General features: G+C 40.4%; 1 protein-coding gene across 4 annotated transcripts in view; it reads right to left on the bottom strand.

Annotated features, from left to right (window-relative positions):
* Window positions 1-25,606, bottom strand: part of NDFIP1 (Nedd4 family interacting protein 1) — a 125,497-nt gene that overhangs the window by 14,483 nt on the left and 85,408 nt on the right. For all 4 annotated transcript variants that reach the window (XM_066342598.1, XM_066342599.1, XM_066342597.1 and 1 more), the window contains 3 exons: window positions 13,718-13,805; window positions 5,463-5,593; window positions 1,659-1,746 (listed from right to left, as the gene is read on the bottom strand). In XM_066342598.1, coding sequence (XP_066198695.1) covers window positions 1,659-1,746; window positions 5,463-5,593; window positions 13,718-13,805 — 307 coding nt within the window. The remainder of the gene's footprint in view (window positions 1-1,658; window positions 1,747-5,462; window positions 5,594-13,717; window positions 13,806-25,606) is intronic.

The raw sequence follows: 25,606 nt of genomic DNA, 5'->3' as shown, positions 1-25,606 counted from the left end.
TTTGAAAAATGTTTTATCTTTTTTTTTTTTTTTTTGTATTTTTCTGAAGCTGGAAACGGGGAGAGACAGTCAGACAGACTCCCGCATGCGCCCGACTGGGATTCACCCGGCACGCCCACCAGGGGGTGATGCTCTGCCCCTCCAGGGCGTCGCTCTGCCGTGACCAGAGCCACTCTAGCGCCTGGGGCAGAGGCCAAGGAGCCATCCCCAGAGCCCGGGCCATCTTTGCTCCAATGGAGCCTTGGCTGCGGGAGGGGAAGAGAGAGATAGAGAGGAAGGAGGGGGTGGGGGTGGAGAAGCAAATGAGCGCTTCTCCTATGTGCCCTGGCCGGGAATCGAACCCGGGTCCCCCGCATGCCAGGCCGACGCTCTACCGCTGAGCCAACCGGCCAGGGCCATGTTTTATCTTTTGATGCGAAAAATTGAATCAGTGCTTGTTTGACATCTTCTTCATTTTTGAATTTTTTGCCCTTCAAAAAATTTTGTAAGGACAAAAACAAGTGATAGTCGGAGGGTGCTAAGTCCGGGGAATATGGTAGATGTGACAGACATGCTTCTGTAGCATTTCTTCCTTGTTGAAATTCATTAAAATTACAGTGGTGTAAATGAACTTTATCAGTAGCTATGGGTACACTATTGCTTCACACATAAGACTAACGTGAATCGACTTTGTTCTAGTTAATTTGCTATGTCAGTATGTATACATTAAGTGATAAAAATAGAGAGGCACACATGCGCCAAATAAACGTGCTTACGTGTTGAAATTTGTTGTGATAAAAACGGACAGAACTTTCCGGTAGACCTTATAAAATAAATGCCTTAAACATTAAATTAGTGATCCCAAATAATCTGATTAGAGTCATTCACCCTCCTGCTTCTATAAAATTTGACTTACATAACATTCCCTCTAAAAGCATTGCATTTCCTTTATGTATTTTTTCTCATCTTTTCTAAAATTTTCTTATTTATTTTTTTGAATTATTTTTATTTATTTATTCATTTTAGAGAAGAGAGACGGAGAGAGAAACAGAGACAGAGAGAGAAGGGGGGAGGAGCAGCAAGCATCAACTCCCATACGTGCCTTGACCGGGCAAGCCCAGGGTTTTGAACCAGCGACCTCAGTGTTCCAGGTCGACACTTTATCCACTGCACCACCACAGGTCAGGCCTCCTTCATGAATTTTTAATATAACAAATAAAAGAAAGAAAGTTTCTCACTTTTATGTGAGGCACATGGAAAGATAAATGCAAAATAACAAGGGGAAATATCATGCCGACTTTGATCTGTTAGAAGCTTACAAAACAAAATTCATCAGACAAAAGCACTTAATTCCTGTTTTATAGGACAGGTATGAGCAGGAACAAGGCTAAGGGGCCCTGCAGACCTGAGATGAGGCTAAGCTCATGCAAAAATGCACCATCCCCATAACTGCTTTTATTTATTTTAATATTTTCCATAGATAGTTATAGAAGTGGAAGATGAAGAGAAAGAATATTAAGATAAAATTGTATTATGCACTGACATTTCCATTAAAGGCACCAAATAAATATAATGTATTAAAATATTAGTTCAACTCGTTATTTCCATTCAGTCAGATTCTCTCATAATCCAAAGCACTCTGGACGATGGGCAGGGCTCTGCTGTGCGTATGTACTTACTGAAAAAGGTTAACATGAAAATCCCATCGTTTCCTATCCTCAGCTGGTCAGCATCATCAAAATCATCCCGACCCACAAAATCCTCATCCTACATGAAAAGAAAAAGAATAAGGTCAATTCACAGTGAGTTATCTCTAGGCAAAGGAGAAACATCTGGGAAAAGAGAGAATGACTAAAGTAATAGCAAGGAGAAAATTTACTGCTTTGGCTCAATTCAAAGCTAGGAGCATTAACACTCAGTATGTTTTTAAAATTTCATTTTGCACCTATAACTTATATAATGTTATAAACTTGATGTTACCTCAATAAAAAATAAATTTTTTAAAAAGACCTAAAATTTGGCCTAAATTATTCGAGGGAAAAAACCAAATTCTTCTATCTCGTTTTCCAAATAAAAAATCTTTTCCTGTTATAACCCAAGTTCTTCAACAATGCTTTAAAAAAATTCTTTTTAATTCACAAACTTCCTTTTTTATATATAACCTAAAAAAAAGGGAAAAAATTACACATTTGGCTTCAATTCTAGAACGTCAGTAATCCAGGCCCTGCTTAGGGCCCAGAACCATAGTAATCCAGGGCCTATTAAGGGAATACAATTGAGCAGCTCAAGTGTTTTATGAGACTGATGTAGAGGGGAAAGGGACAGCATGATCATACATGTACAGTCCATAGGACTGTCCACTGCTCAGCTCCTTACTCACTTGTTTATATTGGTTACGGGTCTGAAACCACCTCCCTCCCACTTTTATTGACAGATAAGATCTCTTCCATCCTAACTTGAAAACATTGTTGCAGGTCTACAAGGAAAAGAATCTTGATCAACACTAAACTAATGTATTATTTTGTAGCCTACCTTTGCAACTGATATAGGTATGTGTTGAGATATTAAGAAATAAATAAATATACGCTTAAAAGTAAAAGTGGTAGACTTGTACCCAATCCAAAGAGGGTTCCTCAAAACTTGTCCTACACAGAAAAAGGGGGTTGGAAATCCACAAGTTGATGACTGCTTCCCTTGGGGAGTGGGAACTAGAGAAAAGCTAAGGGTCAGTGGCAGGTTCCACTTCTAACTTAACATGTTTCCTTTATTGTTTAAAATTTTTTACACTTATGTGTTTTGTATTTTTTAAAACACTAAATACCTAGTAGTCTGACTTCATATTAGCCAGAAAAATAAGGTTTTTACAAATTGGAAACTGTTTTTTGCATAAACACTCAAAGATATACTATAAAAACACATGGAAGTTATTACTAATATAGATAGTCCCCAACTTATGATCGTTTGGCTTTCAATTTTTCAACTCTACGGTAGTGTAAAAGTGATGTGCCTTAATAGAAACTGGCTAGGCTCAGCTATGATGTTTGTAGTTACGTGTATTAAATGTATTTTCAACTTACAATATTTTTAATATGTTCAACCTTCAATGGGTTTACTGAGACGTAACTACACCCAAGTTGAGAAGCATCTGTAATACTGCAAATACCTCCTACCAACTGTTGCCAGGTAAATGTTTCTAGAACAACATAGTTATCATAACCCTGCTCAAAAACTTAGAAGGATCTGTGTGACCTACACATAAGTTTAAATACCTCGGCTTAGCATTCTGGAGATTCTACAGCCTGCAGGTCTGTTCACAAACTCTTGGCTCAAGCAAAGCCAATTACTACTTCCACAGACCCTGCCCTATACCTGACTGAATTTACATCTGCTTTCTGGGTTTTTCCCTCTGGAATGTTCTTATTCATTAGAACTCAGGGCATATTTTAAATTCCATCTTCCCTACAATCACACAATAAAGTCACAGTTCCTACTGCTCACCACTCCCGCACTGCTGCTTAGATATGGGTGTTTGTGGGCCTTTTCCTCAGCTGGATCTAAGCTCTTGTGTGGCAGGAACATTGCCTTATATGACCTTTCTATCTACTCACTACAAAATATCATACATAGCCTGTACACTGTATAAAAAGTGCTCTATATAGGTTTGCTAAATAACATAACCCTTTAAGATGTTCCTAAATACAGGTATGGGCAAAAGTAGGCTTACAATTTTGAGTACACATAACAGTTTTTTATTTGTGGTATAACTGTGAATCTAATTTTGCCCACCCCTGTAAATACACTTGAGAAATAAAAGTATTCTGAAGAGTTCTCCTGGGTAGCCCTGGCCAGTTGGCTCAGTGGTAGAGTGTCGGCCTGGCGTGCAGGAGTCCCAGGTTCGATTCCCGGCCAGGGCACCCAGGAGAAGCGCCCATTTGCTTCTCCACCTCTCCCCCTCTCCTTCCTCTCTGTCTCTCTCTTCCCCTCCCGCAGCCAAGACTCCATTGGAGCAAAGTTGGCCCGGCCGCTGAGGATGGCTCTGTGGCCTCTGCCTCAGGCGCTAGAATGGCTCTGGTTGCAACAGAGCGACACCCCAGATGGGCAGAGCATCGCCCTCTGGTGGGCATGCCGGGTGGATCCTGGTCGGGCACATGCGGGAGTCTGTCTGACTGCCTCCCCATTTCCAACTTCAGAAAAATAAAATAAAATTTAAAAAAAAAAAAAAAAAAGAGTTCTCTTGGTCTATTTCCATAGGACAGTTGTCATATATTCCAACAGATCTGCAGAGTACACACAAGGACTTTGGAGTCTAGAATACCTGGGTTTGGCTCTCATCTATGTTACGCATTAGCTACATGCTTTGGGCAAACTACTTAATCTCTCTGGGACTCAGTTTTTGCATCGTTAAAAAAAATGGGAACAATATAATCCCTACCCTGTGAGGTTACTGTGAAGACTGAAAATAAAATATAAGGTACTATATAAAAGCACCAAGCATAACCAATCACGTTTATTTCCAATACATGGAAGTTACATCAAGACTGTTTTGTCCTCAGACAAGAAGCTCCAAAAGGGTTCTTAGTTGCTCCGTTGCACCTACAAGAACTGAATGCAAATCACCATGCACAATCAGCCTAGCCTAGACTGCCACACAGTGGTTTAGAAGACCCACCCCTATAGGTGTGGTCTGTACACAGTTCGCTACCCTAAGGCCTGCACTTCTGGAGCCTGTGCCAGGGCCACTCTTTCTTGTCTTTCAGTCTAGTTTCCTGCCACTAGAGTCTGGCACTCTGATCATCCCACATTCCTGGGGACTGGATCCTGCTCCCCATTCTCCCAAGATCTGGCCCAAGGCCCTACCTGTACCAGCTTCAACCTGGATGAATATTTAAACCATCTCTACATCATTTACAGGGCTGACATCAAGAAACAAAACTGCCCCCAAATCTCCCGCTGGCTTTCACCACACTCTACCCACACTCCCAGGAATTAACACCAGACCAGACGGGATCTGAAGTCACTGTGCCCCCATAGAGGGAGTAATCAGGACTGGCACTGGCACAAAGGTCATCTTAGATGAGTTAGGACCTTTTTGAATTTAATTCCATAAAGTTGCACTTACTTATTTATTATCTCTATAAATCTTGCTAGCAGCTATCTACCTAACACCAAAAATTTACGTGTGCAGAATCAAGGCGAAGTCAGTGTTTTCCTAAATCAGCTCCTGCTCTAAGACACATCAGCCAAGTCAGGAGACCTGGCAAAGCAGTGGTAGCAATGAAGATACAGGGAAAGTGAGCTGCCTTGACTAGTGATTTTCTGTTCATTTGTACCTTTTCCTCACCATTTTCAAAAAGAGGTAAGAGCTTACTCTCCCAAAATAAAATGTGCTTGTTTTTAAAAATTATTTGTACTTTTCCTAATCAATAAAATCATAAATCAAAATGGACTATGAAAATACTGTAACTTGATTCCCATGGACTTACTCTTCCAGGAACCAAAGGAATAGTAGCTTCAGCCTTGGTCCTCTCGGCTTCATCATAAGTCGGCAGTGTTGTAGCCACATTGTAGGACGGGGGCTTTGGAAATCCAGACTCATCTTTGTACTCAAAATACACTGCAGAATAAAAAGGAAGTTACAATTACCTGATGACTAGCTGGATTGAGGGGAAAAAAGATTTCCACAGACTCTAATGAACAAAAACCAGGCACTCCTCTAACAGCATATATAAAGTAATTGAATTAAAAGATATTGATAGCCTGACCTGTGGTGGCACAGTGGATAAAGCATCGACCTGGAAATGCTGAGGTCGCCGGTTCGAAACCCTAGGCTTGCCTGGTCAAGGCATATATGGGAGTTGATGCTTCCAGCTCCTCCACCCTTCTCTCTCTCTCTCTCTGTCCTCTCTCTCTCTCTCTTTCTCTGTCTCTCCCTCTCCTCTCTAAAATGAATAAATAAATAAAAAATAAAAAATAAAAAATAAAATAATAAAAAAATAAAGCCTAAAAAAAATAAAATAAAAAAATAAAAGATATTGATAGATGACTATGAAAGTGCAAATGGTATTTAATTTTATCTATAATACTTTTCAGTCATTTAAATTCCAGACTCACTTTGCTCTCCTAAACGCTTTGAACACTTTTTTCAATTTTTTTTTTTTTTTTTTTACAGAGACAGAGAGAGAATCAGAGAGAGGGACAGACAGGAACAGAGAGAGATGAGAAGCATCAATCATCAGTTTCTTGTTGCGACACCTTGTTGTTCATTGATTGCTTTCTCATATGTGCCTTGACCGTGGGGCTGCAGCAGACTGAATAACCCCTTGCTCGAGCCAGCGACCTTGGGTTCAAGCTGGTGAGCTTTGCTCAAACCAGATGAGCCTGTGCTCAAGCTGGTGACCTTGGAGTCTCGAACCTGGGTCCTCCACATCCCAGTCAGATGCTCTATCCACTGTGCCACCACCTGGTCAGGCAACACTTTTTTCAATTGTTATGTGGTATGTTCACAAAGGCATTTAATATTAATAATGGCATAAGAAAAACATTTAAACTAAAAATGCTTCACCTGTGTGTTTGTAAACCTGTCCCACGGTTTCCTCCCACTTATAAACATGGACATCAACTTAAAAGGAAGTGAAAACTCCTTTCTGCCGGGGCCATTCTGGCACTTTAATTCTTTTCCCCAGGGACTGTTTTCTGGGTGTGCCTAAGGTCTCTCGTCAATTATAGAACCATTATTTATCCGCATTAAAGCTTTCCTTTCCTCTCCTTCATGCTCTATCTTCATTCTCATTGAATTCTACTATAAAATATTCAGTATTTATTATTAGAAAAAAATCTATTTACAAATGGATTAAACTTCTGTACAATTTTTGAAAAAGCAACAATTTTTTAAAAATCCTGTAAGTTTATGAAGATTACCATTTTTTCTTCTTCTTTTGGTTAGTTGTAATTAACTTCCGACTTTACTGTAATTTGATATCAAATTATTAATTATTTGATAATCATTAAAATGATCAATCAATACAATGCACCTCATTAACAAAAAAAGGAAAAAATCTATTGTCTTCACATGGACAGGAAAGCGTTTGATAAAATTCAATACCTGTTAATAACAAAACACTTAGCAAAAAGGAATAAAAGAAAACTTACTTAATTGGATCACAAATTTCTGAAAAACTTAGGGTAAATGTCAATTAATGGTAAATTATTAAAAGCCTTCTCCCCTAAGATAACAGAATTAGACAAAAATGCCCACTATACTATCACCATAAAGTTTGATTAAAGATCAAACATTATCTCAGAAGTCCTACTAGTTGATGCAATGTGGCAAGAAAGGAAATATAAAACGTAAGAATTAGGAAGGAAGAAGTAATTGTCAATAATCATGGATGACATGATTATATAAGGTCTACCGGAAAGTTCTGTCCGTTTCTATCACAAGTTTCGACACGTAAGCACGTTTATTTGGCGCATGTGTGCCTCTCTATTTTTATCACTTAATGTATACATACTGACATAGAAAATTAACTAGAACAAAGTCGATTCATGTTAGTCTTATGTGTGAAGCGATAGTGTACCCATGGCTACTGATAAAGTTCATTTACGCCACTGTAATTTTTACGGATTTCAACAAGGAAGAAATGCTACAGAAGCATGTAGAAATTTATTGAAAGTGTTTGGTGAAGGTACAGTTTCTGATAGGACATACAGAAGATGGTTCAAAAAATTCAAAACAGGTGATTGTGACCTTTCTGATAAGCCACGTTCTGGGCGACCATCTTTGATCGATGACGATGTTGTTAAGACCATGTTGGAGCAAGATCCTTCTCTGACAACATCGGAGATCGCAGAAAGGCTTAATTCAGCTCAGCAAACCATTTCGGACCATATTCGGAAGATAGAATTGGTGTGGAAATATATTATTTAATAAAGTTTATTGACGGTAAGAAAAATTTGTATTTTGTTTTATTCCAAAAACGGAAAGAACTTTCCAGTAGACCTTATATATATAGAAAACCCAAGAGTATCTACAAACTACTGAAATTATTATATGAAGTTAGCAAAGTCTCTGAATCCATAATTAATATAAACCATTACTTGTATTTCCAGATACCAACAACAAATAGAAAATAAAATTATGTATGGACCATTTGTAATAGCACCAAAATATTCTGAATACCTAGGAGTAAATATAACAAAAAATATACAAGATCTCTATATTAAAACTTACAAAATATTACTGAGAGAAATTAAAAGAGATCTTAATAAATGGAGGGGTATATCATGATTCCAGACTGGAGATATAATACTATAAAGATGTCAATTCTCTTCAAACTGATCCAAGCATTAAATGTAATTCCAACTACAATTCTAGGGTTTTGTTTTGTTCCACATTATAAAACTGACAACACAGTTCTACAATGTACATGGAAATGCAAATGACCAAGCAGAACCAAAGCAATCTTGAAGAACAAAAAGGGCGAAGGATATACATTACTAGATATCAAGATTATGCCTGACCAGGCAGTGGTGCAGTGGATAGAGCATCGGACTGGGATGTGGAAGACCCAGGTTCGAGACCCCGAGCTCGCTAGCTTGAGCGCGGGCTCATCTGGTTTGAGCAAAAGCTCACCAGCTTGAGCCCAAGGTCGCTGGCTTGAGCAAGGAGTTACTCGGTCTGCTGAAGGCCTGCAGTCAAGGCACATATGAGAAAGCAATCAATGAACTAAGGGGTCGCAATGAAAAACTGATGATTGATGCTTCTCATCTCTCTGTTCCTGTCTGTCTGTCCCTGTCTATCCCTCTCTCTGACTCTCTCTCTGTCTATGAAGAAAAAAAAACAAGATTATAATGTTCCACAATTAAGACAGTAGGGCACAGGCACAAAGATAAATAAATAGACTAAAGAACAGAAGACTGAGTTCAGAAACAGATCCCCACATACGTGGTCCCCTATTTTATGACAAAGATGACACTGTAGTATAATGGAGAAAAGATTTTTTTTTTTTTTTTGAGGAATGGTACTAGACAAACTGGATATCCATTTGGAAAAACAACTTAATCTTAACTGCTACTTCACACTACACAGAAAAAACAACTCCAGATGGAATGCAGATCTAAATGGGAAAAATAAAATATCAAAGCTTTCAAGAAGAAAATACAGGGAAATGTGTTATTAAAACTAAAGCTACCACCTAATTCAATTTAAGAAACTTTCTCATGTCTGATCAGGCAGTGGCGCAGTGGATAGAGCGTCAGAATGGGACGCGAAGAACCCGGGTTCGAAACCCCAAGGTCACTGGCTTAAGCATGGGTTCATCTGGTTTGAACAAGGCTCACCAACTTGAGAACAAGGTCGCTGGCTTGAGCAAGGTGTCACTCAGTCTGCTGCAGCCCCCGGTCAAGGCATATATGAGAAAGCAATCAGTGAACAGCTAAGGTGCCATGAAGAATTGATGCTTTTCATCTCTCTCCCTTCCTGTCAACCTGTCCCTATCTGTCCCTCTCTCTCTGTGACAAAAAAAAATTTTTTCTCATGCTATAACTAAAAATAAAATAACCAACATACATACACACACATACATATATATGCATGTATATATAGACACATTCCTTATATATTATAAAATATTTCATATATAACTTCCTATAAAATTTTTTCTTTTAATCAAATCAGAAATGTACAATTTGAATTAGCCAACTGCCACAGTAATTTTTAATACATGAATGAAACCAACATCTATTACCTAAAGCTGAGGAAAAACAAGGACATTTTTATTTCTCTATTTCAAAAGATTTTTAAAAATGGAATCCTTCCATATAGAGTGCATAAGATTTCAAGCTTCCATGAAAAGTTTAATGACAATCTTTTCAAGTTTCTTTAGTACATTCAAAACAAAAAACCCAATATTTGTTAGACTGTTCAAATTCATATATTACAATTTAAAATAGGTAAAGTGAATATACAAAACAATGGTTAGTGATTCTTTCCCTCACCAACATGTATGCTGCATTCTGTTTCTGTTTTTCTCATAAATAGACTAATAAATACACAGAGTAAACATTTATCTAAAAAAATAAGTCATGTTGCCCTGGCCAGTTTGCTCAGTGGACAGAGCAGCTAGCTGCCCTGGGTGCTGTGGTGCTGAGCGTGCTGAGCATGCTGAGGACGGCTCGGCTGATTCGAGCAAAGGTCTCACATGGGGGTTGCCGGGTAGATCCCGGTCAGGGCGCATGCGGGAGTCTGTCTCTCTATCTCTCCTCCTCTTATTTAAAATAAATAAATAAACCTTGTTAATTTAACAAAGGAAGAGTGAAGGCCATTTATGCCATTTTAGGTTTCCTTTGAAAAAAATAAAAAGTAAAAATGGGCCTGACCAGGGGTGGCAGCGCATAAAGCATCAACCCAGAACACTGAGGTCGCCACTTTGAAGCCCCAAGATCACTGGCTCTGAGAGCGGACTCATCAGCACAGGGTCACTGGCTTGAACAGGAGATCGTTCACACCATCCCCAAACTCTCCACCTTGAGCCCAAAGGTCGCTGGCATGAAAAGCCCAAGACTGCTGGCTTGAGCAAGGGGTCACTGACATGGCCCTGGTCAAGGCACATATTAGAAGCAATCTATAAGCAACTAAAGTGAAAACAACTACAAGGTGGTGCTTCTCACCCTCTCTCTCTCTTCCTGTCTCTCACTCTCTTGCTCTAAAAATAAATAAAATTCCTTTAAAAAAAAAAGTAAAAATGGAAAATCCTAGTTCATAAATAATACAAAAAAGTAATGGTCTTGAGTAACTTGTAATCTCTACAAACCTCTTTCCCTGACCTGGAACTAAAAAAGAGCTCATAGAGACCTAGAAAGTTAGGTGGGTTTATTGTTTTATTTTGTTTTCTAAGTCCCCTGTGTAGTCAGATAAAATGTCACAAAACCTGAAGACTTGAATCAAGAGAGCTCTTCAGCTTTATTCTATAGTTTACCTTTCCTTTATATCCAATCTCAAGAAGTTTTGGCATTTGCTATTGAGGCCCAGAGGAAGACTGATAAAAACAAGAGAAAGAGCACTGGCCGGTTGGCTCAGTGGTAGAGCGTCGGCCTGGCGTGCAGAAGCCCCGGGTTCGATTCCCGGCCAGGGCACATAGGAGAAGCGCCCATCTGCTTCTCCACCCCTCCCCCTCTCCTTCCTCTCTGTCTCTCTCTTCCCCTCCCGCAGCTGAGGCTCCATTGGAGCAAAGATGGCCCGGGCGCTGGGGATGGCTCCTTAGCCTCTGCCCCAGGCGCTAGAGTGGCTCTGGCCGCGGCAGAGCGACCCCCGGAGGGGCAGAGCATCGCCCCCTGGTGGGCGTGCCAGGTGGATCCCGGTCAGGCGCATGCGGGAGTCTGTCTGACTGTCTCTCCCCGTTTCCAGTTTCAGAAAAATAAAAAATAAATTAAAAAAAACAAGAGAAAGAGGTAAAGGACCTCATGCTGACAGCAAAGTATGTGTCATCTGACAGTAAGGGGGGGTTTGATTCTTGAGTCAAAAAGTTCGACAAATCTCAATGAAAAAAGGCATCACTATAGAACAGAACAGAATACCTTCCAGAGATTGTGTCTGTTGTAAACTCTAAATCATAAAGAAAATCTTAAACAAAGAATATGAGATAACAGTGAATAAGGGAAAGAAGTGTTTGACAAATATTTCTAGCTAACTAAAATGGTTATAAGTTTTTACAAAAAGTAGAACCTAAGATAGGAAAAATTACCTCCTATAAATACAAAGAACTTTGATCATTATTAATAAAACAGGAATTCAATTTCTTACTAATCAGTTGGAATTTCCACTGAATGTAAATAATGGAAGACCAGCACTGATAGACTAGGCTGAGATGAGTGAGCAGGGAATAGCACTGCAATTCTTTCCCAAGTCTTGTTCTGTCATCTTCATTTGATTCCATAAGACACCCTAGAATTCTTCCAAAACCTTCAGTTAGCACTGTTAGTTTTAAATACTTGTAAATAAAAGTACCTTAATTAATACAAGAAGACAAGGTTCAGAATTTGAGGCCAGAGTAGAGGTGAGAAATTTTCTCTGTTCCTCTGAATTATAATGGCAGCTTTGGGGCCACAGACACTACCAATAGACTGAACCTCACATCAACTGATGAGAGCTGCCTGAAGTGTTTGTTGTACTGAACATGATTCTGAGGCTGTCTCGTATGAAACTGTCTTCAGCTTGCCTATCCACCCTAGGAGTGGGTTGGGTTCAGCTATTTGTGGCACCATGGGCCATGTACTTGCCACTCTGCCTCAGTTCTGTTTTAGAGAATATGGAAGAGGTTTCACTAAAACTGGCAAACTTTCCGCAATTAAAGCAGAACTGGTTATCAGGAAGTTCTGGTTACCAAAAGTCCTCAATTATTGAGATTTTTTTCTTCGTCCCCATCCTTTCTAGCACATATATGTGAAAATTAAAAAGATAATCTGATATACAGGAATATAGGAAGACAAAAGGTAATTAAGGAGGGTTTCAACTATGAGAGGTACATTCAACCTATAAAAAAGAGAATCAAGAGGAGACTTCTAGTTGTTTCTTTTAAATAAGAATTTACTACCATAGGCCCTGGCCGGTTGGCTCAGTGGTAGAGCGTCGGCCTGGCATGCAGGAGTCCCAGGTTCGATTCCCGGCCAAGGCACACAGGAGAAGCACCCATCTGCTTCTCCACACCTCCCCCTCTCCTTCCTCCCTGTTTCTATCTTCCCCTCCCGCAGCTAAGACTCCATTGGAGCAAAGTTGGCCCGGGCGCTGAGGATGGCTCTGTGGCCTCTGCCTCAGGTGCTAGAATGGCTCTGGTCACAACAGATTGACGCCCAGGAATGGGCAGAGCATCGCCCCCTGGTGGGCGTGCCAGGTGGATCCTGGTCGGGCGCATGCGGGAGTCTGTCTGACTGCCTCCCCATTTCTGGCTTCGGAAAAATACAAAAAAAAAAAAAAAAGAATTTACTACCATAAAAGAAACGTAACATACTATATTCCACATCATAGGTACTAGAGTCACAAAGAGCAAAACAGCTAATGAGGAAACTACAAAAAGGGCAAAAATCAGGTAATCACCTAGATCCTGAATTTCTACTTCTTTTATCTTAAGTCTGTTGGAATGAAATTGAGTTCCATAAAAAAGCCACAATGAGGCCCTGGCCTGTTGGCTCAGCGGTAGAGCGTCGGCCTGGCATGCGGGGGACCCGGGTTCGATTCCCGGCCAGGGCACACAGGAGAAGCGCCCATTTGCTTCTCCACCCCCCTCTCCTTCCTCTCTGTCTCTCTCTTCCCCTCCCGCAGCCAAGGCTCCATTGGAGCAAAGATGGCCCAGGCGCTGGGGATGGCTCCTTGGCCTCTGCCCCAGGCGCTAGAGTGGCTCTGGTGGTGGCAGAGCAACGCCCGGAGGGGCAGAGCATCGCCCCCTGGTGGGCGTGCCGGGTGGATCCCGGTCGGGCACATGCGGGAGTCTGTCTGACTGTCTCTCCCCGTTTCCAGCTTCAGAAAAGAAAATTAAAAAAAAAAAAAGCCACAATGAAATGGGGTCTGACCTGTTTTCCAGAACAGTAAGATGAGTTTTCTCCACCTCAGGCCACAAAATGACTATAATGTCAATGACTACCTAAAGGAACGCCGAGGCAAAGGCAAACATCAGGGAACACACACTAGACAAAAGGCTGTGGCTGAGTGCGTTCCACGCTCAGTGGTCGCCGGTCCGGTACCTACCTGCGCTCTCTGGTGAGATGCTGCTGTAGGGAGGAGGCGCGTCTCCTACAACCTGTACCGGCTCTCCAGGCTCTTCCTCATTCTGCAACTAAATAAAAATTTCATGTTTTAATGCAAGTATAAAACCAGTAAGATAGAGAAGAACCTGAAAATTGAAATAGTCTTTCTGAAAAGCTACTTGGCAATGTGCAAATCCTTTGCAAAATATCCTACGCCCAGGAATTTACTCTAAGGAAATAATCAGAGGCAAAAAGGTAACTATAATAAATGCCGTTGCAGCAAAAATTAGAAACAACCTAAATCCCACTCATGGGAAACATTAAATAAAATTCATCTTGCCTGACCACTGGTGACACAGTAGACAGAACATCAACCCAGAACATGGAGGTTGCCAGTTCGAGCCTGGGGTCCCCGGCTTGATCCTGAGGTTTTCAGTTCAATCTCCGGGTCAAGGCACATGAAAAACAATCAATGCACAACTGAGTGGAGCATTGAGTTGATGCTTCTCTCTCTTTCTTCCTCTCATGACAGTTCCCTCATAAAAGCTTATTAAACAGCCATAAAAATGAAAATGAAGAAAATCTGATGACTTGAACAGATATTCATGCTATATACTGTCACATGGAAAAGAAAGCTAAATTTACCAAACAGTATGCATCATAAAATTTGGTTTTAAAAGAAAGAAGGTTTAAAATGATAGACTTCTATAGTTTATACTGTTTATCTAAGGTGATGTGATCATAAGGGATTCTTTTTTTGTTGTTATTTATACATATGTTCTAATTTTTTGTAATGAAAATTATCACTTGTATAATTTTTAAAATTGATTGACTGATTTTAGACAGGAAGGTAGAGAGACAGACAGAAACAGCAGTCTGTTCCAGTGTGTGCCCTGACCAGGGATCAAACGTACAAGTTTTGCATATTAGGATGATGCTCTAACCAACCAAGCTATCCGGCCAGGACCACTTATATAATTTTTTAAGTTACAAAAATAATTTAATAATAATAATAGTTTGTTAAGACAAAGACAAATCACAGCAAACCAAGGTTTACCATTATATTCAGTATGTGCATAAAAATGAGATCTTAAATTGAGACATTTACAAAAACATAAAATTCTACCTAATTCTACTTATTACCTCTGTCAATATATCTCAGCAACTTTCTTGCTAATCAAATCTACAGTTCCAGTTACTTTAACTCACACTGAAAGTATATCTTCCTGCCATTGCCAGTATGGCTAGCCTACCCAACTCCTCACAGAACAAAGGCATTTGATTTCATTTTCCCAAAGACAATAGACTACAGCTCATTTAAAAGATAAACTGGATGAGAATGAGAATCAATCTGTAAAGCAATAACAGGGTATTCATAGGGAGTCTGGGTCCCAGCTGTATATCATCATAATACATACAGCCAACTAAACCAATTGTAAAATACACCCTCTATCTTGAATTGAGAGAGAAAAACAGAGAGCCTGACCTGTCATGACATTAAGTAGAGCTCCCTAATTCATTACATTTTAACCAACCATTTCTCCAATCCCTATGCTATTCAAAATCAGAAGCTAACAAAACTTTTCTGATTAATACTACAAAGCATTCAATTTCAAATGAGTCCCTGTGTCAAATTTCCATCAACATCTAGCATCTGATCACATTTTTTAAACCCTTGTAATCTAATGTTAAACTTGAAAACATTCCCAAAATAACTGTATTATAACTTAAGATGGATTTTCTTTTTAAAATGAAGACATATGGACAAAATAGCTATAATAAAGCCAATGTTCCTAGGTCACCAAATTTGTAAATTATTTAGAGTTCCCAAAGCTACAGTTCACTTGGATTTTTTAAGTGAGAGGAAGGGAGATAGTGAGTCAGACTCCTGCATGTGACTCGCACAGGATTTACCCAGGAATCCCTGCTTGGGGCTGATACTCGAAGCAACCAAGCTATCCTCAGCACCTGTGGCTGACACTGGGACCAACCGAGCTATCCTCAGCACCCTCAGCACCCAGGGTGGACACTCAAACCAACTGGGACACTGGCTGCAGGAGGGGGAAGGGAGAGAAGGAAAAGAAAGAGGGGGAGAGGCAGATGGTTACTTCTCATGTGTGCCCTGACCAGGAATTGAACCCAGGATGTCCATACGCCAGGCTGATGCTCTACACTGAGCCAGACAACCAGGGCCTGTAATACATTTAACATGATCTGAAGCTCTAGAGAGGGCATTCTCAGTCTACTCCCACCTCACCACTTTTGTGTCCTGGGACTATCACGAAAAGAAGCGAGAACCTGCTGCAAAATCAGGCAAATAAGGACTTTTCAAGAATTTTGCCTTAATAGCTAGTAATGTTCTTTAAATCCTGCAGTGTTCTTTAAACCCAGCTTGATATCTTTGACCTGTTTTATATTTCCTAAGTTTGGTCAAATCATCATGTTGCTTCTGCATAATTTAAGTTTTAGAAAAGAAGCATGACAATTCTAAGAAATACAGAGGACCAAAGAATAAAGAGGTCTAAAATGCCATTATCTACAAGATAGGATGGCTGTTTCCTAGCAACCTGGAAATGAGAAATTTGATCATCCCACATCAGGGTAAAAGATAACACAGCAAAGAAATTCCAATCCTCTCAGAAACCCCCATTTTCTCTTTGGTGAGCAAAAAAGAAACATTTACAAGTGGTGTTTTTTGCTCCATTAAAATTCACCACTTCAGAATCACATATTAATATTATTTCCAACTGAAAACAAAAAGAACAAAAAATACCCACTCTGACTACAGAGGCTCCCTGTACGGGGAAGACACCAGGACATAACTATACAGGATTGCTTTCTGTTTCACTGGCGGTAAGTTTAGGCTCTGTAAAGAATGGTATCTAAAAGAAAATACCGCAATGTGGGAGGAAAAGAGGCATTCACCTTCACAAAGTATTTAGTAGTCCTGGCCAGTTGGCTCAGTGGATAAAGCGTAGTTTTGATACACTGAGATTGTGGGTTTGACCCCCAGTTAGGGTATGTACAAGAAGCAATCTAAATGGAACTGAATGGGATGAGTTGATGCTTCTCTCTCTCTCTGTCAATGGGAAAAGTTTTTTTAAAAGTATTTAGTGACCACCATCTGCGTAAATAATAACTTGCTAAACAAATGAATCACTGTTTATCTTTTTACATTTTAGGGACATCTATGGCCATGAATCTGACTCTACCAGCCAAACAAGTCAGGTACACTAACAATGGGGAGGGTGCACGTGCACTGAAACTGGAGTGGGGCTCATCTCTAAGGCTACAAAATTGGTTATTTGGTTCCAAAATGTATTTTAAGGGTCTCCTTTTCTGTCCCTGAGAATCATTCCTGTGTAGTCCTCCCTGCCATATTCCCGGGGCTCAGGGATCTTCAGGTTCTCCCCTGAGGCTCTCTCAGAAAATAAGTGTCACTGCCACTTTGGGGCTAGTGTTGGCGAGATGCCCAGTCTCTTCTATCAACTGGGTCAGTGGGAGCCTGAGTACAACCTGTCATGGAATCCTGGTTGTAGGGGGATACTGTGAGAGGCAGGTTTGAAAAGTGGGGGGATAGTCCGCTCTCTCTCCCTGCTCTGGCTATTGGGTGGGGGGATCCTTATATTGTGTAACTGTGGCAGATAATAAATACCTGTTGGGGGCTGGATTCTTTTCTGTCATGTATTTTTGTTTAACAATTTTGATCATTTTTACTTAATTCTAAATAAGTAAAAATGGCTCTTTTTCCAAAAAGAATTATATAACTTAGTACTTTTATATGCATTTTATATAAAGTACTAAGTTTAATACAAAACTACCTATAATTACCTTATCTCCATCACTAAGATAGGATAACCCAACAATCTGAATATTCAGATGGCTTTCTCCTTACCACAGCCCAGACTGCCTCCCTCGCCCCTCAATGCTGAACAGACTCTGTCATGGCTCCCAGAACCCTAAAACATGACCACGTTTTCACTTTAGATTTATCACAATCTGCTGTCACACCTCTTACCTTGATTACCCCGATTTATTGTTTAATATTTACCTACAAATAGGTGTTAATAATGTTTTGCCCTTTAGTTTTGCCTATGAAATATAGCACATCTAAAATAAAGGATGTTTTCCTTTTTACTATATTCCTCTGTAGCCTATCTGTACTATTGCTATTAGGGATAAATATATGTTTTAGCTAAACGACAAAGAATCTTCTATACAGAAATCACTCATAGCTCTAGTTACTGATAGAAGCAAACTTAAATTTCACAAATTTAAAGATATATCTTACAGGTTTAAATTCTTATTTGAGTTCCCATCCCAGCAAGAAGACTTCCTCACTACCCTCCCCTAAATAGCTCTAAAGATAATTTTCAATTTAGAAAAGAGCTATTTTTAAGCAATAGCATAGCCAGGGCTAGGATTAGGCCTAAAAAGTAAGGAGCAACATTTATAATTGTACCAATGGCAGTACTAAAGGCACTTAAAAGTCTTCACTGGGCCTGGCCGGTTGGCTCAGCGGTAGAGCGTCGGCCTGGCGTGCGGGGGACCCGGGTTCGATTCCCGGACAGGGCACATAGGAGAAGCGCCTATTTGCTTCTCCACCCCCGCCCCCTCCTTCCTCTCTGTCTCTCTCTTCCCCTCCAGCAGCCAAGGCTCCACTGGAGCAAAGATGGCCCGGGCGATGGGGATGGCTCCTTGGCCTCTGCCCCAGGCGCTAGAGTGGCTCTGGTCGCGGCAGAGTGACGCCTCGGAGGGGCAGAGCATCGCCCCTGGTGGGCGTGCCGGGTGGATCCTGGTCGGGCGCATGCGGGAGTCTGTCTGACTGTCTCTCCCCGTTTCCAGCTTCAGAAATTAAAAAAAAAAAAAAAGTCTTCACTGAATTCTATTTCCTAAGAACGGGACAACAAAAACCCTACTAGACAACAGAAGGAAAACACCGTTAAATCCTTATGCATAAGAGAGGTATCAAAATATACCACATAATTCATATGAACACAACCAGCATATGGCAAATAATGCTGAATCTGCCCAAAGTCCATGGAGCTCAAGTGCCTGTACACTGCTCACTACTGTTTTTCTTGGTTGAGTCCTATTTAATCAGCAAGAAAATTCTAAGTTATTTTTTTTTCAGTTGTACTTTTTACTGTATTGGGATGACATTGGTTAATAAACTGTACAGGTTTAAAACATACAAAATTCTCAAGTTTTAATCCCTTCTTTAAGTGATTATTCATAAATCTCAGAAAATCCTGGACCAGTGCCTAAACCAGTGGTTCTCAAACTTTTTGAAGTTAGGGGGCATTTAAAATCCTACAAATAGCCTGACCGGGCAGTGGCGCAGAGGATGGAGCGTCGGACTGGGATGCAGAGGACCCAGGTTCAAGACTCCGACGTCGCCAGCTTGAGCACGGGCTCATCTGACTTGAGCAAAAAGCTCACCAGCTTGGACCCAAGGTCGCTGGCTCAAGCAAGGGGTTACTCGGTCTGCTGAAGGCCCCCGGCTGGGGCACATGTGAGAGAGCAATGGATGAGCAACTAAGGTGTCGCAACAAAAAAATGATTGATGCTTCTCATCTCTCTCCGTTCCTGTCTGTCTATACCTCTCTCTGACTCTCTTTCTGTCCCTGTAAAAAAACAATAAAATAAAATAAATAAAATAATTTAAAATCCTACAAATAATTGTAGGCGCACTATATACAAATTTCTGAGAAATATGTTATAATAATTAAGTCAAATATTAAAGAAAAAATATAAAGTCCAAGTGTGCTTTTATGGTAATTAAATGAAATAAATACGACAAAATTAAATTTATTCTGACATTAAAAAACATTTTTGTTATGCTTTTTAGAATTTGTAAAAAAGAGGGGTTAAAAAATAAAAAACGACAAAAAAGTTATCTTTTTATATAGCTAGATACATTCTTAGTAAGATTAGTAAATTTGGCAGGTCCTGGTGTGAATGTGTTAAGTTTTTTCATTCTTGTGTTTATGAGAAACATGAGCTTGATGTGTCCTAGCGATTTCTTCAATGTTTGGGCATATATTTGAAAGGCAAACTCTCATTTCCTCGTCAATATACTGAAGAGTTCCTCTCTTTTTACTCTTGTGTTGAGTGCAGAAAACCCCCACCATATATATCATCTTAACTTTATACCAAACAAAGGATAGAAGAGACTTGCCTCCAGTCTTTCTGGGGAACATGGAAGGTAGTGTAAACAATCCAGCACCACAGCTTAACAGCCTTATGCAACCTAATCAGGCAAGTGAGGTGGGGGGTTGGGCAGACTGTCAGTTTACAACCAATTCCCCACACCTCTGTCCCCCAAAAATCTAAACTCCAAAAACTCTGTTGGTTTTTTGGTCCCCAACAGGCACACATTTCTCTGGAATACCACAGGGTGCACCTGGAAATCTTCTATGGTGCACTAGTGCACCCTGGCACACACTTTGAGAACCACTGGCCTAAACTCTAGCTTTAATTTTGTGAAATTTTTAATATTTACTTATTGATTTTAGAGAGAAAAGAAAAGAGGGGCCTAACCAGGTGGTGGTGCAGTGGATAGAGCGTCGGACTGGGATGCAGAAGGACCCAGGTTCGAGACCCCAAGGTCGCCAGCTTGAGCGCGGGCTCATCTGGCTTGAGCAAAGAGCTCACCAGCTTAGACCCAAGGTCGCTGGCTCCAGCAAGGGGTTACTCAGTCTGCTGAAGGCCCACGGTCAAGGCACATGTGAGAAAGCAATCAATGAACAACTAAGAAGTCGCAATGCGCAACGAGAAACTGATGATTGATGCTTCTCATCTCTCTCCGTTCCTGTCTGTCTGTCCCTGTCTATCTCTGCCTCTGTAAAAAAAAAAAAAAAAAAAAAAAAAAAGAAAAGAAAAGAAAAGGGGACAGGGGAGAGGGGGAGAGAGGGAAAAAGAGAGAGAGAGAGAGAGACAGACAGACAGACAGACAGACAGACAGGAACACTGATCTGTTCCTGCATGTGTCATGACCGGAACCTCTGTGCTTCAGGACAATGTTCTAATCAACAGAGCTATCTGGCCAGGGCCTAAACTCTAAATTTGAATATTATTTACCAGTTCCAATTTTAGAGTTAATTTATAAAACTTTCACCTTAAAATGCTATTTTTTAAACCTCTCATTACCAACCCACTACTTCTGCATACTGTTTAAATCCTACCCACTGAGACAGTATAATTACCAGAAAGTAAACAAGCACATTTCTTTAGCCCTGGCTCTGCTACTCCATAATAACTGAGTACGCTATTTTACTGTTGTTCAGAAACAAAGTTTGTGAGGACTATGAACCTTCTATTACATATAGACTATATATTTTTAATTGTATCTTGACTATGAACTGTGGTGTGTTGGGTTTTGGGGGGGTTTTGGGTTTTTTTGGAGAGAAAGACAGGAAGGGAATGAGAAGCATCAACTCATAGTTGTGGCACCCTAGTTGTTCACTGATTGCTTTCTCATACAGGCCTTGACGGGCGGGAGAGGGGGGCTCCAACCAAGCTAGTGACCTCTCACTCAAGTCAGACACCTTTGGTTTCAAGAGTGACCAGGGGATCATTTCAATGATTCCACACTCAAGCCAGTGACCCCATGTTCAAGCTGGTGATCCTATGCTTAAGCCAAATGAGCACTCAAGCCAGTGACCTTGGGGGGACCACCACCAGTCAAGCTGACAATCTAATTTTTAAAGAGTAAAAAATATAGTGGCCAACACGATTCCTACACAAGATTCTCAACACCATTAGTCATCAGAGAAATACAAATCAAAAATATGAGCTACCACTTCATACTCAACTAATATGGCCAAAAAAAATTTTTTTTAAAGAACAAGCACTGTTGAATATGTGGAGAAAGTAGAACCCTTATAAACATCGGGTGGGAATGGAAAGTGATGCAACCACTGTAAAAAAGTTTGGCAATCCCTCCAAAAACGTTAAACATAGGGTTACAAACAGATCCAGCACTTCTACTCTGTATACCTAAGAGAACTGAAAACCTATTTTCACAGAAAAGCACATACATTGAATGTTCACAGCAGCATTATTTGTAATAACCAAAATGTTCATCAACTGATGAATGGATAAACAGAATAAGGTATATCCATACAAAAGGATGGATAGGAATAATCCATCCTATTCGAAAAGGATGAAGGACTGACACATGATACAACATAGGTGAAACTTAAAACATTATGCTAAGAGAAGCCAGTCACAAAAACCACATGTTATTGTAAGATCCTATTTATATAAAATGTCCAGAAAAGCCTGCAATGGAGACAGAAAGTAGATCCGTGTTTGCCGGGACTGAGTAAGGGAAGAAAGAAGACTGATTGCTACATGAAATGTTGAATACTACGTTGTGATTCAAGCTTTCCACTCTCGCCACTGCTTTTCTTCTGTCATAGCTCTCAACAACCTTCCTCGTGGATAGTCAGACATTTATTTACTTTTTTAAATTAAATGAGAGGCAGAGAGACAGACTCCTGCATGCGCCCTGATCGGGATCCACCCAGCAAGCCCCCTACCAGGTGATGCTCTGCCCATCTGGGGCCACTGCTCAGCAACTGAACTATTTCAGTGCCTGAGGAGAGGTCATGGAGCCATCCTCAGTGCCTGGGCCAACTTGCTTGAACCATTCACCATTCGAGCCATGGCTGTGGGAGGAGAAGAGTGAGAGAGAGAGGAAGAGAGAGAGAGAGAGAAAAAGGGAGGGTTGGAGAAGCAGAGGTTGTTTCTCCTGTGTGACCCGACTGGGAATCGAACCCAGGACTTCCACATGCCAGGCTGATGCTCTACTGCTGAGCCAACCAGTCAGGGCCTAAATATTTCATTCAGTGAAATTTTCCTAAGCACTATATGCCAGGATCACACTAATGTGTGACTATTTTCCCTTAATGTTTCTGAAAGGACACTTCCTTTTCTTTTTTTCATTAATTTACTAAAAAGACTGGTTGTTACTTTAAGCCATAATAGTACTATTTAGGCTGATAATTTTGGACATTAAAAATGTAATTTGATGAGATTTGTTAAATGCTGCTTTATATACAATTATTAGGCTCAACATCTGTCAACAAAGACAAATAATTTTTTTATTAACTCTACTGACAGAAGCACTATTCCTATATACCGTTGCACTAAAATGCTAAAGGAAGTAGTTTCTTAGGTACTCAGATTATAGAAAGATCACCCAGGAAAACCTACCATGCCAGTGAGTGGTTACCCTGAAGAGGGAGTGCCCAGAAGGGCACCTGAAGGGAGCCTGAGTCTGGCAATGCTGTTTCTTGATCTGGGTACTAGTTAAATGTATCTTCCACTTGTGAAAATTTACTGAGATGTACATTTATAATCTGTGTATGTTTCTGTATTTAAACAGTACTTCACTTCGCCTGACCTGTGGTGGAGCAGTGGATAAAGTGTCGACCTGGAAATGCTGAGGTCGCCAGTTCGAAACCCTGGGCTTGCCTGGTCAAGGCACATATGGGAGTTGATGCTTCCTGCTCCTCCCCCCTTCTCTCTCTCTGTCTCTCTCTCCTCTCTAAAAATAAATAAATAAAATTTTTAAAAAATGATAAATTTAAACAGTACTTCACTTCAATTCCACTTCACTTCAGTTCAGGAAGGGGGAATAACAGGGAGTCTGTCAGAGAGTTCGTGATGTAGACTGAGTTCTCTGCACCTGGGACCTCTGTATCGTTCACGGCTGTATTCACCCAGCACTTAACAATGAGCGGCACATCATGGATATCTTATTAGCACATGTTGACTACAGCCAGACGTGGACTTATTTATGCATTCATTGGCTGCTTCTTGAATGTGCCCTGACCAAGGATCAAGCTTACTACCTTGGCATATCAGGATGGCACTCTAATCAACTGAGCTATCCAGCCAGGACTCCTAATGCTATTTTAACCTAGTTCATATTTATTAAAAACAACCAACTAGCATATCCAAAAAATGGAATATTCTACACTAAAAGGACAGTGAAGTCAAATGTACAGACACTGAAAGTGACAGGGACATGCCTACAACCATGGTACATGTGCTGACTGCATGCAGCCTGCTTGGCTTTGCTAGCCCATCCGCTACCAGAGCTCACTGTCGGGCTGAGAAGTTCCAAAGCTATGCTTGCTTACAATGATGATGACAACTACAACTATGACAATGAGGATGACAACACCACCACCTGGTGTAGAGCATTGCCAGGGCAGAAATTATGGTGGAACAAGGTATTCTACTCAAGTGAGCCTGCCTTAATTTAGGCCTAGTCATGAGGTCCCCTTCTCCTGCAAGAAAGGAAAGCCAAGAGTGATTAGACATTTCATATCGCTCCTGCTACCCCATCATCACACAGCATGTTCCATTATGCAAGTGTTTAACAGTTAGATTAATTTCGTACCACTCAATGATCATGTCAGGCCATAACTGGCATGGGATCTGAGGACACAACAGTATACATAACTGGTGCTTTTGACCTCATTAAGTCTGTAATTAAACAAAAAAGGATAATAAAAAATAATTACATTTATAATGTTCCAGTTAAAGATTAAATACATTTGCCTCTTATCCTTTCCAAAATGCTCTTAAATGTAAATGTTAGTAAAGTTTTGTTAATTTTAAGGCAACAGACTACAAAGACAATAGGAGGAAGAGGAAGCAGCAATAAAATCCTGAAAGTTAGAAGCAGGATAACAGCTGGTAACGAACACAGGAGACCCAAGAAAATGAAACCCCAACCCTGAAAGCAGAAAAACAACCTGTCTTGCACGACAGCCCCAGACACTCAGTACGTGGTGGCACCACGGACTGGAAGCAGGAGTGAAAGCGAGACTTAAAAGCAGAAAGAAACGTTGAGATACAGTTAAATACAATACATACGGCTACCACAATCCCCATTAGAAGACTAGAGGTTTATTCTCTGGAGAGGGTAAAGCAGATTTCTGAGCTGGACAGGCTAGAGAACAGTTTTAGGAGAAGGGTAGAATATCAGGAAAAAGAAACAGAGATTTATACACTAAATGTTGAGATTTCCCAGCCTGCTTCTCCCATTCGGCTCCCAGAATACTGGCAACCAGGCTTGTTCTCTGGGGAAACTGACCAGCCCGAGTAAAGACCTAAAGACAGTGTCACTCAAAGAAAAAGCCTAGTCAAGTCACACTCCATACGAGCCTCAGTGAGATACTCCATTAAGCATCCTGAGTAGCTTCCAAACTCCTTGTGCAGATCATGCACTCCCAACCAAGCAGGCAAAAGGTACCGGGCACCAAAACCAGGCAGGCGAAGGACACCGTGCACTCCTAACCAAGCAGGCAAAGGGCACCCACCGTGCACCGAAACCAAGCAGGCAAAGGGCACTGTGCACCAAAAGAAAGGTTCTAACATAAAAAGTCATAAAGGCCAAAGCAGACAGTAAATGCAATGCAGAGGAAACAATTACGCTGAAGATGAAAACTTAAAAAAGAAAGAGAAACAACTTTCTATACTCTCAGAGAAACAAGAGAAAAAAATTAGAACCATAAAACAAGGACTGGGTGCTATTTAAAAAAAAAGAAGAACATTTAGAGGAGTTTGAAAAATTAAAAATTACAAAAGATTGGGGTAGTACAGAATTATACACCTGAAACCTATATAATTTTATTAACTGATGTCAACCCAGTAAATTCAATAAAAATTAAAGAGACAGATGGAAGGATGTTAGGATTAGATATAACTACAGAGATTCACTCTATAGTCAAGTAGAGTTGTAAATATAGATAGTTTTATATACATATATTCAATTGCCAAATATCATAATTATTTTAATACCTACACGCTCTAAACAAAAATGTATTAAAAATATGGGCATGAAATTAATAGGCCTACAATGTCTCAT

Source organism: Saccopteryx leptura, chromosome 6 (genome assembly GCF_036850995.1).
Source record: "Saccopteryx leptura isolate mSacLep1 chromosome 6, mSacLep1_pri_phased_curated, whole genome shotgun sequence".
NCBI lineage: Eukaryota > Metazoa > Chordata > Mammalia > Chiroptera > Emballonuridae > Saccopteryx > Saccopteryx leptura.
The sequence above is the reverse complement of the archived record's forward strand: the minus strand, read 5'-3'. Positions and strand labels throughout refer to the sequence as shown.